Source organism: Sus scrofa, chromosome 2, assembly GCF_000003025.6.
Source record: "Sus scrofa isolate TJ Tabasco breed Duroc chromosome 2, Sscrofa11.1, whole genome shotgun sequence".
In the NCBI taxonomy this organism is placed as follows: Eukaryota; Metazoa; Chordata; class Mammalia; order Artiodactyla; family Suidae; genus Sus; species Sus scrofa.
Genome location: NC_010444.4, coordinates 97,688,496 through 97,704,105, shown reverse-complemented (window position 1 = coordinate 97,704,105; position 15,610 = coordinate 97,688,496). Strand labels below are relative to the sequence as shown.

At 36.9% G+C, this 15,610-nt stretch overlaps 2 protein-coding genes across 4 annotated transcripts in view; one reads left to right on the top strand and one right to left on the bottom strand.

Moving 5' to 3' along the window:
• Positions 1 to 458, bottom strand: part of ADGRV1 (adhesion G protein-coupled receptor V1) — a 574,200-nt gene extending 573,742 nt beyond the window's left edge. For 2 of the 3 annotated variants that reach the window (XM_021085372.1, XM_021085373.1), the window contains exon 1: positions 194 to 458. In XM_021085372.1, the coding sequence (XP_020941031.1) occupies positions 194 to 434 (241 nt within the window). In that variant the 5' untranslated portion in view covers positions 435 to 458. The remainder of the gene's footprint in view (positions 1 to 193) is intronic. The other variant, XM_021085375.1, reaches the window with a different exon arrangement.
• On the top strand, positions 188 to 15,343 carry LYSMD3 (LysM domain containing 3). Its single transcript, XM_003123779.5, has 3 exons — positions 188 to 509; positions 5,468 to 5,733; positions 10,670 to 15,343. Exons 2-3 carry the CDS (start codon positions 5,479 to 5,481, stop codon positions 11,333 to 11,335), a joined length of 921 nt encoding a protein of 306 aa, XP_003123827.1. The 5' UTR covers positions 188 to 509; positions 5,468 to 5,478; the 3' UTR covers positions 11,336 to 15,343.

Genomic DNA, 15,610 nt, shown 5'->3' with positions numbered 1-15,610 from the left:
CGATAAGTCCTTAGCACCTCCCCCCTTCGACGTTTTCTTCTTTGCCAGACCAGTGAGAACAAAAGGCAAAGGCGAAGCCTGCAGGTCCGCCGGGGTCGCAGGGTTAGCCCGCGGACTTGGCCGGGGAGCTACTGGGAGTGGAGGGGCGGGGCGGAGGGGAGTAGTCAGGGGCGGGGCTGGAGCTGGGACTCACCCACGGATTCCGGCGCCTGCGCGCTCGTGCAGGCCTGTGGTTGCGGAGACTTGGTTCTGGGCTCGCCCTTGCGCACCCGCTCTCCCCCTTCTCCCAGTCCCTTCCCACCTCCGCCCACTTGACGCGATGACGCACGGCAGGTTTGCGGACGTGGCGGCGGCGCACGGAACGAAAGGCGGAGACGTTGGCGGCGGCAGCGGCAACGGTGGACCCGGGCAGCCGAAAACAGAACCTCGGCCATGAACTGTGCCGGGAGGGCAGTGGTGGCGGACCTGGTAGCGGTCTCTTCGTTGAGTCCCCCGTCCTAACGGGACAGGTAAAGATGGCCGGGAAAGGTGGTGGGTTCCACGGTTCCGGCCGGAGGCGTTGGGCCCCAGCTGCATGGTCAGTAGAGGCGGCGCGGTCGTCTCGGCCGCAGATGTGGCGGGGGTGGCTAGTTGGACTTGGACCGGGCCCGCTTGGACCCGGGCGTCCTCCGAGGCAGGGGAGACGTTTGAGACCAGCCCCACCGAACCCCCTTGTCACACTGTTGGGGAAACTAAGGCTCAGAGGAAGGATTCCTACCTGCCTGAATCCCGGAGCATTGCATTTTCCACATAAACACGCTGCATTTCTCCCACAACTTCGTGTTTGCGATGAATATTCGTTGAAGGCATCTCGTTCACATCGTCCAAGTGAGATGTTGTAACATAGAGATTTAATCCTTGCAGAGGATAAAGGGGAAGAAACAACTAGATGTGTGGAATGGAGGAGGAGGGAAGTTTTTGAAAATTGAATTGGCCCTAGCCGACACTGTCTCTGTGATACTGTCCCGGTGCTGAACTAGCTTGTGCCCTGTGGCCTTTTTATTGCTTCCTGCTTAGAGAATGTCAAAGCGAAATACCCAGCAGCAGTTGTGTTATATAGTATGAAGGCGTTTAGAAAATCATTTTCGGTTAGAGTGAGGTGATGAGTGCTTTAACACGGTGTCCATTTTAATAACTTTTTAGCACCTCTTGTCATCTCCTTAGCCTGCGGGCTTGTCTCAGTTTTCTGAAGGGGCCGTTTGTGCTTTTTGCCCTACCTGAAGAGAATTATGACAGGCGAAGAAAATTGAACCACATGACTAGTGTGTATTTTCTAAACTTTGTATAGTTGGCTCAGATAATTATTATATGCCTGGGCTGGAGTCTGGCTTTTCACTTGAATTAAGGACACAACCAATTCTTGATTACTTAGAAACAGAATACCTAGTTTATGTATTCTGCTGCCTTTCAGTCCAAGGGGAATGAAGAGATCGTGAGACAGATGACATCCTAGTCTTTAAATATTATTTAGCAGTATTTATTGGAGAGACATTGATATAAACATCTAAAGCGATTTTGGGGCATTGCTCAGTGAGCTGCATTTCAGCTGTTCCAGGAACAAATTATCAGAGAAAAAGTCTAAAGGGCAAGCATAACTGAGTCAGTGTAGTTAATGTGTATATTGCTGTATATTAATGGCTCTTTTTAAACTTTCTGAGAATGTGGAAACAATAAATTTTATCCCCAGAAATATATACATATGTATAAAATTTTGCCTAGGAATCCACAGGATTCATAGCCTCCCTTGATTAAAGACAGGATAGAAAAGACTGTTAAGTAAGTGGAAATAAAACTGTTAATCCATTTTAGGTGAAGGTGAAATACTTTCAGCTTTTTTTGAGAACAAAATAAAAACAAAGCATCCTTAGTTTATTAAATGTTAATTAGAATTAAACATAATAAAAATTTTAAAATATTAATTTAAAAGTGTTAAAAGTTTAGTCTTTAAACTTGTTAGAGCTGTCACTTGTTAGAATTCCTTGAGGGAATAGGTGTGACTTTAAAACTGTTTTTGACATGTAAAATATGGGTAGCTGTCTTTAGTTTGGTTGCTGTCCAGTTAGGAATCCCAGTTCATGGTAATAAATAATGTAGCTCTTGGGGCAGCAGGTGAAATGACCTACTTAGTATATAGCTATTAGATATTTATGTTCTCTGAATAGAAACTATTGAATTTTTAAAGTGTTACAGTGTTGCCATAGAGCAGGGCCAGAAATTGGTTTTCAGGGAGTTCCTGTCTGGCTCAGTGGTTAATGAATCCTACTAGGAACCATGAAGTTGCAGGTTCAATCCCTGGCCTTGCTCCGTGGGTTAAGGATTTGTCATTGCCGTGAACTGTGGTGTAGGTTGCAGATGCGGCTTGGATCTGGTGCTGCTGTGGCGTGGGCCCTAGCCTGGGAACCTCCATGTGCTGCAGGTGCAGCCCTAAAAAGACAAAAAAAGAAAGAAATTTCTTTCAGGAGTTGGATCGATTATATGAAATAGTTGCCCAAATTTTACAGGTATGTTCCTACATAGAGAGTATGTAATCCGTTGTCATGTATATTACAAATTCACACTTTCGGAGTTGGTCTTTTCTAATTTTTTTTTCCTTTTCACTTGGTGCTTATCCATGGTATTGATATCAGAACTAAGTCCTTGGAGATGTCATTTTGTCTTGGCTTCCATGGCACAACATTTTCATGGTTTCCTCCTCCTTTGAACACTCCTTTTCTATCTTTGCAGGCTGATTTTCCTTCATCTAGTTACTAAATGTAGCAGTTCTTAAAGGATCTGTCTTGGACCCTCTTTTTTTATTCTGTGCTCTCTTTCTCAGTAAGCTTATGTATACAGCTTCAGTTTCCTCCTATGTACAAATGAGTCAGGAAATTTTATCTCTAAACCAGACCTTTCTGAATTTGACTATATAGCTCACTTGACTACTTGACATTCCTTTTGGTTGTCATAGAGGAATTTGTAGTTTCAGTCATTGACTTCCTGCTGACCCCCAAGTTCTTCCAGTGTTCCAAGTCTTAGAATGGCACCACCATTTACTCAGGGATGCAAACAAGAAATCTTGGTATGATCTGTAGCTAATTTCTTCTCTTCATATTTGAGCCACATTATTAAGCACTAAGTATTTTATCTCCCCAAATTCCTCTTACTACCTGTTTTCTTTCCATCTTTCACAATAATTGAAAACAGTCTCTCCTTTCTTGTGTGAGCAGTTAACATGAAGCTAAAACTGTGAATGTGGAATTAATTTTTTATGTTTTTTTTTTTTTTTTTTTAAGTCGTTGACAGACTTCATAGGGGAGGGGAGGTCTGGTTCCTCCCTGGGATCCCATCCCCTTAAATAAAAAAGTACATAGAAAAGAAGGGATTTAGAAACTCTTGCACAATATCCATTTCCTGGACTCTCAGGGCTAGAAGCAGGTGATTGGTAGGTAGGCTGGAGGGGTGGAGGCAGCGCCCTTGCCACCTGTATGCCCGCATTTCACTCTTAACATGAGGGTTGGATGAGATGCTCTGGGAAGGAAGAGGGAGTCCCCAGGCTAGGACCAAGTTGGCAGGAGGAGCTATGGCATATAGCCACAGCTTCAGCAGTACTTGGCACCACAGTTGCAGGGTGTCTTTAAGCTGGCATCGTCAGTGATAACTTGTAAGTCATAGGTGAGCTCCTCATCATGCAGGATGCAATAGTGCAGGGTACAGTGAAGATGATAAGCTGCTTATGGCCCTCTAGGTAGATGACTCCCAGAGAATAAGTTGGACTCACAGAAGTGGTTGATGAAGCAGGTGGCATTGACATGCATCTTGGCATACCCCATGTCAGAGCCGTCCATTTGGAACATATAGCTCTTCCCATAGTAGAATTTCTTCTATTATTATGATTATTGTTATTATTTTGTCTTTTTTAGGCCTGCACTGGTGGCATATAGAGGTTTCCAAGCTAGGAGTCGAATTGGAGCTGTAGCCTCTGGCCTACACCACAGTCACAGCAACATTCAGATCCGAGCTGCGTCTGTGACCTGCATCACAGGTCACGGCAAGGCCTGATCCTTAACCCACTGAGCGAGGCCAGGTATTGAACCTGCTTCCTCATGGGTACTAGTCAGATTCGTTTCTGCTGAGCCATGACTGGAACTCCGCCCACTTATTATTCAACAAGAATAGATTAGTTTGATGAACGTGAGTTGATAGTATACTTAGGTGAGCTCTCATCTCAAGTCAGTCTTTAAATGCCTTTCCTGAAGTAGGAATGAACATGGTGACTTCTAATCTGTTAATCTTTATGGACCGTAAACTGAGTTTCAGTAGTACTTTGGTAAATTCAAGCTTTGGTGAAAAGCTGCCAGGAATGAAAAGTCCTTGGTTGAGAGCAAAGTCATGACCTGTATAGAAGGCACATACTGTACTGATTGTAAATACTGACGTCAGCATGATCCAGGGAAGGAGGTATGTGGTTCAAAAGATAGTTCAGGAGTTCCCGTTGTGGCACAGTGACTTAATCTGACTGCAATGGCTCTGGTCACTGCAGAGGTTTGATCCCCACCTGGCACAGGGAGTTAAAGGATCTGATGTTGCCGCAGCTGCTGCGTAGGTCACAATACCTCCCTGGTCCAGGAACTTCCATATGCCTCAGATGCAGCCATAAAACAAAACAACAACAACAGCACCCCCCCCATACAAAAACAAAAAATAGTTTAATCCCATGGAATTTAAAATGCAGAACAACACAGGAAAGTTTGAGTTTCATAAATGTGTTATGTGTACATAAAAAACATACTTTGCTTCCATCAGATCTATAAATTGTATATGTGATCACACTTTTTAAGACATAATACAAAATTATTTCTCTAGTTTTTTTAACATACTCAGAATAGGGAAATTTAATTTTTTGTAGGGAAAAATATAGCAATCCGCCCTTGTTAAAATGTAACCAGGAGTTCCCGTTGTGGCTCAGTGGTAACCTGACTAATATCCATGAGGATGTGGGTTTGATCCCTGGCCCCATTCAGTGGGTTAAGGATCCGGTATTACTGCATGCTGTGGTATGGGTTGCAGATGGAGCTCAGAGTCCAAGCTGCTGTGGCTGTGGCATAAGCTGGCAGCTACAGCTCTGATTCAATCCCTAGCCTGGGAACTTCTGTATACCCTGGGTGTGGCACTAAAAAGACCCCCCCCAAAAAAAAAGTAGTCATCTCCATGTTTTGTTATATATGGTCTATATGAATGGATTAGCTCTCCCTCCCATCTTAGTTTCTACATTGCCAAATATGTTCATTGTACATCAGTAACTATAAAACTTGAACCTAAAATTTTAAATAACTAAAACCATTAAAAACAAAACAAAGCAAAAGATAAAGTGTCCTGAATATGATTCATGTAAATCAGTCAAATGAATCAGCTGCATTCCAAGGTTTTCTCTGCCTTCTTTCCCCCCCAGATTTTGACATTATGGCAGGGAGGCATCAGAATCGTAGTTATCCTCTTCCAGGAGTTCATTCAAGTGGTCAAGTACATGCATTTGGAAATTGTACAGACAGTGATATATTGGAGGAGGATGCTGAAGTGTATGAGCTTCGATCCAGAGGAAAAGAAAAAATCCGAAGAAGTACATCAAGAGATAGACTTGATGACATAATAGTGTTAACAAAAGATATACAGGAAGGAGACACTTTAAATGCAATAGCACTTCAGTACTGTTGTACGGTAAGTTTTAATTTGATTTTGCATAATATAGCCCCTAATGAATTATTTGTTCATAACACAAATTGAAATTCTGTGCCCTTTTAGCTTGTATTTTCCTCCCCCCTACCTCTTTTCTCATCTTTCCATAGAAATCTGTATCATGTTTGTGGATGTTAACTTTTAAAATTTTTATATGAATACTTGAATTCCTGTTTATTTCTAAATCATGATTCTATTTTTAGATTGCAAAACACTTAAATATATTTTTTTACTTATTCGTTCAAGTTACAAGAGAATATAGAAATATATAAGGAAAAGTTTTTTCCTGACCCTATTTCCTGAGATAACGCCCTTTAGTGTATTTCTTTCCATACTTTTTTTGGGGGGAGGGGTGGGAAATATATGTGTGGTGATTTTTGTATTTTTTAAATTGGTTTATACTATACCTTTCACTCTGCAACTTGCCTTCGACTTTTTCATTTCTTAGTATATCATAGACATCCCTCATAGCCTTATAGATCTAACTCATTAGCTTATGTAGCTATATAATACACCATAGTGTGGATGTACCATAATTAAGTTATTCTCTTACTTATGGATAGTCAGGATTTTCTCCATGTTTTGCACTGTGCAGTGAATGTCATCACAACTGTGTTTTTAAATGATGGTACCTTTATTCATGTGGAATAGATTTGCAAAAGTGGGGATTTATAGGTGAAGAGTATATATTTTTTTTAACTAGGTATTAAATTCTGTTTGAACCCATTTTATATCTGTTTTGTGTACATCTTGTATCCATAGCATGAAATCTGTTTTCATGTAAACATACTGATATGGAAACTGTTTATAACATTGGTTTTCAAACTTTTTATTCTCCTTCTCCCAAAAGAATTTTGAAATGTATGTTTGGTGTACCTCCTTGCACATTTTAAAGTGAACTTCTTAAATACTTCCTATCTTAAAATAGAAAGAATTTATCCACCTTGATTTATCCTTTCTAATTATTTTAAGATAGGAAGTATTTGAGAGTTAGTGTTTAAGTTCCAGAATGTTGTCAATTTTGACATTTAAAGAGAAGACAATTAAAATACTCTTTAAATATATGCATGGAATCCTAAATACTACCAGGATTTGCTACCTGAAATAATTCATTTAAAATACATATAAATGAGCTTTTTTAGTAGTATGAAATTTTATATCATTCCTTTTTCTCCTTAATTAATACTTTCATTCTACCCCTGAAATCTTTCACAGTGTAAAATATTTTTATACTTGAAAACCTTTTATTGATTATCTGTTACATAGTTCTCTGCAGTAGAAATACACATATATATTTGTAAATATATATAAATTAAATTTAATTTTAAAAAAGTTGCCTGTGACCATGAGGTTATATGTATTTTTATCTGAATAATTATTGCAATTATTCACTATTGATTAAATGATCTAAATAAATATTAAAAATTTTAATTCAAAATTTAAACAAAATAGTATTTTTTGAAATAAATCTCTTGATGAGGTAAGAAAAACTGGGTTTGGGTTGAGGAGGTTGTAACTTGTCCTCTAAGTCAACACCATGTATTGTTCAATCAGAAAGTATCTGATTCCATTCTTTAATGGAAATAAAATTGTGAATGTGTGTTTGTAGAGAAATAAGACCACTGAGAAATAATTACAGAAGTTTGGTAATGAGAAGTAATCAAGATCTTAAAATTAGGGGCAAGGCTAAAAATATCAAGGTGGAGATCCAACAAGAGTGTGGTCAGGTAGCTTTTTTAGAGAAGGACATTAGTTTTCTTTTAATGAACTTAGAAAGTTTCCTTCCTTCCTTCCTCCCTCCTTCCCTCCCTCCCCCCCCCCTTCCTTCCTTCCATCCTTCTTTCCCTTCCTCCCTTCCTCCTGGCTGCACCTGCGTCATGCAGAAGTTCCTGGGCCAGGGATCAAATTTGAGGCACAGCAGCGACACTAAATCTTTAAGTGCTAGGCCACCAGGGAACTCCTAGAAAGTTTTCTTAGCAAAAAGGAAAAAGTAGGTCATATTTCCAATGAAGTGAAAAGGAGAAAGTATTTCAGGTATATATCAGTGATGTGGAGAAGATTTCAAGGAGGAAATAAATAAGGTGGACAACAGAGAAAGTTTAGTGTTTCAGAAATGAATGACACAGACCAGGATAAAGTACTTTGAGATAGCTAAAGTTTGATCCATAGTATGAAGACATCATTGTAAAGTTTTAACAAGAACACTGCTTGGTTAAGGATTGGGTTTTATCACTGCTATGGCTTGTTGTCACTGCTGTGGCTCAGGTTCCATCCATGGCCTGGGAATTTCTGCATGCCACAGGTGTGGCCAAAAAAAAACAAAAAAAAAAACAAAGAGTGCTGCAAAATGGGGAAGTTGCTGGTGAATTAAGGGGAATCCAAGAAAGAGGTTATTGAAAGATGATCCAATGAAGATGATCAGGGCTTAGGCTGACATTTATAATAAGGATAGAGAAGAAGACGATAGAAAATGTATTGGGGGGAAATCAGGGTGTATCTGCTGTTTCCTTAATTAAAATGAAGAATGATAAAAGGCATTTAGCTTAATATTTGCAGAAAGATGGCAGTGGCCACAGTAGTGGGAAAATTGATAAAACAGAGTTAGAGAGTTAAGCAGTGCTCTCTTTTGACAGGGGCTAAACTAGCCCCCCCCCCAAAAAAAAAAAAAGATTCACAAAAGGTGGAATTTTCATTTAAAAATATGGTAATTAGTGTTATATTCCACTTATAAATATTCAATCTTGGGAGTTATTGAAAACATGCCTGTTATAAAACAGTGGTAAGAGGAATAAAAAGTCCAAGGTTGGAATCCTAAATGTAACCGAGGAAGTTAGAATTACAGAGAAAATATTATAGGGATATTTAGAGAGGTAACCTAGGTAGATACTAAACCTTGAACCCTGGTTCAGAAACTAGTTATTAGTCAAAATATATATTACCAAACAAAAACCCAAAGACTAGAGTCAGGTTTTGGGATTTGTTGATGAATCTTCATTTGCCTTGAGAAGAAGAGTCTCAAGGTAATAAAATGACAAAGCACCCTTCATCATTACACTCTCATCTCCTTGTTACTCTTCAGGCCCCTCTCCCTTTAGCTCCCCACATGTATACTTCAAAGGAATTGATTTTTCTAATAAGAGCTCTGATTTTTCATCAGACTTGATCAATAATATGCAGTTAATCCAGGCCACGGCTACCTCTTAAAAACTCTCTTGTTTGACAACCTTGATTCTGCAGGTTTCTGATTTTCCTACTATTAAAATTTTAAACCACCAGCATTTGCATAAGATGCTGTGTATCACTATTGTAAATGTTCTTTGGACATTTTAATACATTAATCTTTACAGCAACCTTATGTGGTAGGTAGTATTACTGTCATCTTACATATGTGAAACTGAATTGCAGAGAGGTTAAACTACTCTCCCCAAATATACAGCTGGTAGTGTCAGGACCATGCTTCAAACCTAGATAGTCCATGCTTTTAACCAACATCATATAGTGCTTTCCTGGCCCTCTTTCTTAATCCTCTTTGTGGATTTCTCTTACTCAGCATATCCCTCAAATGTTTGCATTCCTCGGGTCTTTCCTATGTGACTTTTTTCTGTCTTTTTCTACTGAATCTATCTACTCTTTTGACTTCAGTTACCTATTTTGCTGGTAATCCACAGGTTTATATCTCTAGCCAAGATCATTTTTCTAATTTCAGACATCTGTAACTGCATTTTAGACATCTTCCACTTTTATATTTCAAGCACCTCGAAGTCAACATGTATGAAATCTGTATTCATTCTCTTTTATCCCTTCTCTAGTCTTCATAGCTCAGAGAATGACAGCATTATCCACTGACTTGACCAAACCAGAAATCTAAGTTTTAGCCTAGACTCACATTACCTCTCTGACATCAATCAGATGATAAATGATCAGGGCTTAGGTTACAGCAGTGGTGGAAGTGATGAATGGGACTAATAAAGTAGTTGGAAAGTCTGGCATAGTAACTGGTAACCTGAGAAACACTCTCCTGCACCTTTACAATACAGACAGGTTGAGGACTGTATAAATATATACAAGGAAAGCTTATAAATAGGACTCATCTTGGGGATAGTTAAATAATACATTTACCCTGAGAAGTCTGGGACTAAATGGCTTCAGAAGACAAGTGGAGACCAATTACCATATTTTTTCCATTCTATTCAATTTTTTTTTCTTTTTTCTTTTTTTTGCTTCACTCCTACCATGTGAAAGTTCCTGAGGCAGGGATCAAACCTATGCCACAGTAGCCACCCAAGCCACTGCAGTGACAATGCCAGAGCCTTAACCTACTGCACCATAAGCAAACTCTTAAGATATATTTTTTAAACAGTTTTAACATTTTTGAAATTAGAATGATGGCATCTTCAGTATTTGGTGGGTTTTTTTTTTTTTTTAATCTTGATACAAAAAAATAATGGTGCATCTTAGAGTTGATGGCATCTTGCTTTTGATAAAATATGGTAGTTTTAGTTGGGTAAATTGATATTTGCATGTACTCTAATTGCCAAATTGGAAGAAAGAACGTAAGTATCTGTAATCCTTTCTTTCACAAATTGTTTACAAGCAGCAGAATCGTATTTGTGCATGACAAAGACAAATATCAAAAAGTCCTAGTAACTACTTAAATAGCCAGCATTAGTATTAATGATGTATGTGTGAGAGTGGAATGTAATTGGTGATTTCTTAAGACTGGTAAATCAAGAGTGGTATAGAACTATTATTCACAAATAAAATCTCTCTGGGTGTGGTAACTTAATACTTCTAATAATAATTAAGTTCAATTTTAATTTTTCCCTCCAGAAGTAAGTGGGATGAATGAATATTACTACCTCTATTTTAAAATTTAGTTCAATGTTTTTTTTGTTGTTGTTTTTTGTTTTTTTAACAGGTAGCAGATATCAAGAGAGTTAACAATCTCATCAGTGATCAAGACTTTTTTGCCCTTAGGTCTATTAAAATTCCAGTAAAAAAGTTTAGTTCATTGACTGAAACACTTTATCCTCCAAAAGGGAGACAGGCTTCACGTCCTTCATCTGTTCATTACCTTCCAGAACAACAGGAACTTCAGTCTGCTAATGATTCTCTTTCTTCCAGTGAGTCAGCTGGTAGCTTTTTAAAAGAAGTAGATCGAGATATAGAACAAATAGTAAAATGCACAGACACCAAACGAGAGAACCTTAATGAGGTGGTGTCTGCCTTAACAACGCAACAAGTACGTTTTGAACCTGATAACAAAAACATTCAACGTAAGGATCCTTACTATGGAGCAGACTGGGGAATAGGGTGGTGGACAGCTGTAGCGATAATGTTGATAGTAGGTATAATAACGCCAGTATTTTATTTACTATATTATGAAATTTTAGCCAAGGTGGATGTTAGTCACCATTCCACAGTGGATTCTTCACATTTGCATTCAGGAGTCACACCCCCATCGCAGCAGAGAGAAATGGAAAATGGAATTGCTCCAACGAAAGGAATACCCTTTGGTCCACAAGATGACCCTAAGCTGTATAGTCAAGATGCTCAGTTACCTGCTGCTCAACACAAAACATAGCAGTTAGCTCACAATTACAGTGTTAGCAATCACATGTGCATCTGGACTGTGGTCAATCAGTTATATTCAATAACCACTTCAAAGGCAGAAGTTAGGGAGATTGAAGATGCTTTGTTTTTCACCTTTTTTCTGTTTTTTTGGAGCTGTTTAAATTGGATTGAACATAAAACCCTACTGTTGCTACTTGTTGATACTGAAAGTAGTAAGTCTGTGTATCTGTTGTGTTGATACTTAAAGCAGAGATGAATTTTTGTGTCTAGGAAATTCTTGGAAAATGCATCATTTTTCTTCAGGGCTGGTTAAATTTTTAAGTAATTATTTTTGGTTTGAGGTTATTAATATTAAATTCATTAAGCAGAATAATGATAGCATCAGATTCTGCAACTGAAGAAAATTTGTTTATTGTGAAGCATCAAAATAGTTACAAAAGAGTTGTTTGATTCTAAAATTATTTATGATAGTTACTTAATATGCCATTTTGAAACTTTTAAAAAACACTTCTAGTATATATGGAATGAAAACATAGTAGAACAGAAATGGGAAAGAAAAGAAATGTATAATTCTGTAAAAGAGGCTGAGATATTATTGTTAAGCCCCCAAAATAATGATAGTGTTGGGAAGTTGCCGTTTGGTCACTGAAACACTGGATTATATCAGGACTTAAGAGTAGTCTTTGTCTCTTAAAGAATGCTGCCTCTGCTTCTGTTTTTAAGGTGATTATATTTGCCTCTGATATTTAAAGCACTTTTGTTGTTTTTGATGAAAAGTGTTGTACAGATTATCATTATTTAGGAAGTATCTCGTTATATACTGTGGTAAGTTGTTGCTGTGTTAATGTTACATGTAGTAACATGCCTTAATTACATTTAATGCCTTATATTATTATTCTGTGTAAGCTAATATAAATTTTAGAATTAAAACTAAGCATTATTTCAGATGGTCCAGTAGGAGTCATAACATAAGGTATATAAATTTGTCTCCACCTTCACTATCAAACACAAGTTAATGGGATCAAAACAGATTTTCACTGTCTGCCTCTGAGGTCTGTTGCAAAAAAGCAAGGGAAAAGAAACCTTTTGCCTTAGCAGTAACAGACAAATTGTTTTATTTATTGATCCCTTTCACAGAGAAAATGTTCAACTTAGGCCTTTTTTTCCCCTTAACTAAGAGCATCAAATTGGGGAACAGAAGCAAAAGGTGTATGGATTGGTTGAAAGGGCTTAATGGTGCCTCTTTTTAAGATCTACTGTGAATCAGAATCTGGCTAAATAAGCTTTTGCATACTGATTCCGTCATTTGATTTTTTAAAAAGTATGTGTTTTTAAAATGTCATCAAACTGATTCAGTATAAGCAAGATTTGGTCGAGTCTGGATTGCTTGTTTTGTCTATAATAAAGTATATACCTTAAGGTATGTAATACCACCTCATTTTCTGGGCATTATTTTCTAATTATTAATGTTTCAGCTTTTTGACCAGTCGTTCTATATTTCAGACTTCAATCTTAATACAAAGTGGGGTGAAAAAATTATTTGCTTAATGAGGCTTAATTTACTTTCAGGAAAAAATTATCATAGAACAAATAAGTCAAGCATTAAAGCCCTTGAATATATTAGAGGGCCTCAGTTAACCAAAAAGTATTAATATGGAAGTTGTAGCAAATGGATTTGAGTAACTCTTTTAGTTTAAGACTTAAAAATTGTTTTAACATGCCTTGGGCATCTTGAGAGAAGTATGATCTTCCTAATTTATGCTCAGTGTTAACTTGGTCAGTTTACATTTTGTTTAGCCTGCTGAAAATCAAGTTTTGGGGATGAAAATATGGATTGTTTTAGTGTTGAATGGCTATAGGTGTCCTTAGAAAAACTTTGTTTACATCAGACTGATGAAATAGAGTCAGCCATTCCTTTTTGCTAGTGGTACTTTGAAATTGATAAAGAGGTCTGATTTCCAAAATAAGTAACTTTTCAAATAATGATGTGTACTATATACTTGTTGATTAAAAAACATTTCTGTCTTGCAGAGTGTCCTATTCCTTGAAGGAATAACATATCCTTATGATACAATCAGGCATTTTCTTTGTCCATACATTTGAATTATACATTTTTATCTTAATCAAATATAATTTGAATTATATGTAATTCAATATACATTCTACATATAGAATTCTATATGTTATAATATAGAATTCTAATTCTTAAGTGTCATTTATAAAAGAAAAAAAATTTCCAAAGCATGTAATGGTATAGAATAATTTTAGCTTTTAAAAAGTACTAAGTAATGTATCAAAATTTGTAGCAAATGCAGATTACTTTGTAAAACTTAATAAAACAAAAAAGTTATTTGATACTGTAGCTTTTGTGTTGAAACCTCAATTGAATTTACTTTGAGGCTTTACATTAAAAGATACACACATATGCTGATATAAAAGTAACAAGTTGTGAATCTTTGTATTTAATTCACTTAAAAAGTTGCAAGTGAAGACAAATCTGCTTTTTAAAAAGGACAGATTCTTTTTTCTTCAAGTCTGGGTAAAATGGTTAAGGTGGTTTCAAACTAACGGGTGCTATTTAAATTAAATAATTTTTGCCATCCTACTCCTAGAAAATTGACGAGATTTATGTCGAGATAAATTAAAATCAATTTATAAAGTCTGCTGGCCATATTAAGAATTCGAAGACTCGGAGTTTCTATTGTGGCCCATCAGGTTAGGAACCCGATGTAAAGTCTGTGGAAATGATTTAAATTCCTAGCCTGAGAACTTCCATATGCAGCAGGTGCAGCTCTAAAAAGAAAAAAAAGAGAAGACTGTAGTGCTAAGTCAACTTCTGCAGAGGACTTTTTTTTTTTAAAGCTTATCTTTTTCTGGACTCTACTTGTTGAGTGGCCCGAAACGTTCTTTAAATGAACCACTATTTAATTATTAGTTCTTTTTAAAGATGTCTACTTCTAAAGTTACCTACTTGGAAATATGAAGGATATAGTTAAGAGTTTAAGAAATACCGTGAAGCAAAAATCCATTTAGCGTGTTACAGGGTAAAGGTGGAGGTATTTACAAGTCTGTATTACAGGTCTGTATTTAAATGGTACATTATGATGGGAATCATTCTTATTTTGAATTACAACAGTGTTGCTCAGGAAATCAGTATTTTTCTTCCAAGTATGTGCATATTGCACCATTAGATCATAGAAATCTGAATGCTTTATTTAATTCTTTTTATGTATGCAAATTATATAAATTTTTGTATAATGTGTTTTATACAAATGCAACATGGAATTGTAGAACATTATGTTGGCATGTACGTCTGTAAAACTGGTTTTTAAAACTTTTCCCCTTATTTTTCATATTTTAAAAGATCTTCAAATTGTAATAAAGTTTCTATTTTATTATTCAATCTAAAATGGAAGCTGGTTAATTTAATTGAATAAAGCAAACCTTTACTTTTAGAACTATTTGACATAGAGATACTATGTAGGATAGACTGAATTGCCAAAGACTGACCAATTCAGATTTCCCCCTTTTTATACTGAAACAAAATCAACTAGATTATTCATAGTATGTAAGTGAAAGGAAATGAAAACAAATTTCAGATTAATGTTCTTTGGGGGCAGAATTTTCATTCTCAGTGAAGAAGTTCTCATGAGGTATGGTCCACACCTTCTTAGCAAGTTGTGCATCAGTCATATAACAGTATGCTCTATTTCTATGTAAATTCTATTATGAAACAACCCTTTTCAAAGTATTATTTTTATAAAATGCCAGTAGCAGGAGTTCCTGTGGTGGTGCAGTGGAAATAAACCCAACTAACATCCATGAGGATGAAGGCTTGCTTGATCCTTGGCCTCGCTCAGCTGGTTAAGGATCTGGTGTTGCTTGACCTGTGGTGTAGGTCACAGACACAGCTGGATCCCAAGTTGCTGTGGCTGTGGTGTAGACCGGCAGCTACAGCTTAGATTTGACCCCTACCCTGGAAACTTCTATGTGCTGCAAGTGAGGCCATACAAAAGACCAAAAAACAAACAAACAAACAAAAAAAAAAAAACAAAAAAAAAACAAAACAAAAGGAATTGAGAACGTTACGAGGAGTTTTTATTTATTTAATGAAGGAATTTGTGATGTAATCTTTGTTTTGTTTTGTTTTCATTTTAAAACTATCGATCTTAATTGTATTGACAGTTTTTCTTATAAAAAGTTTTTACTAACTCCAGAGTCTTTAACCATATTAAGGCAACACCATCAATACTGTACATTTGAAGGCAGTGGGGAAGGAAAAGTG

Excerpts from the sequence above, each read along its gene's own strand:
- LYSMD3 (XM_003123779.5), top strand. The coding sequence starts at position 5,479 with ATGGCAGGGAGGCATCAGAATCGTAGTTATCCTCTTCCAGGAGTTCAT. Across the intron at positions 5,734-10,669 it reads CACTTCAGTACTGTTGTACG|GTAGCAGATATCAAGAGAGT; the intron begins GTAAGTTTTAAT and ends TTTTTTTAACAG.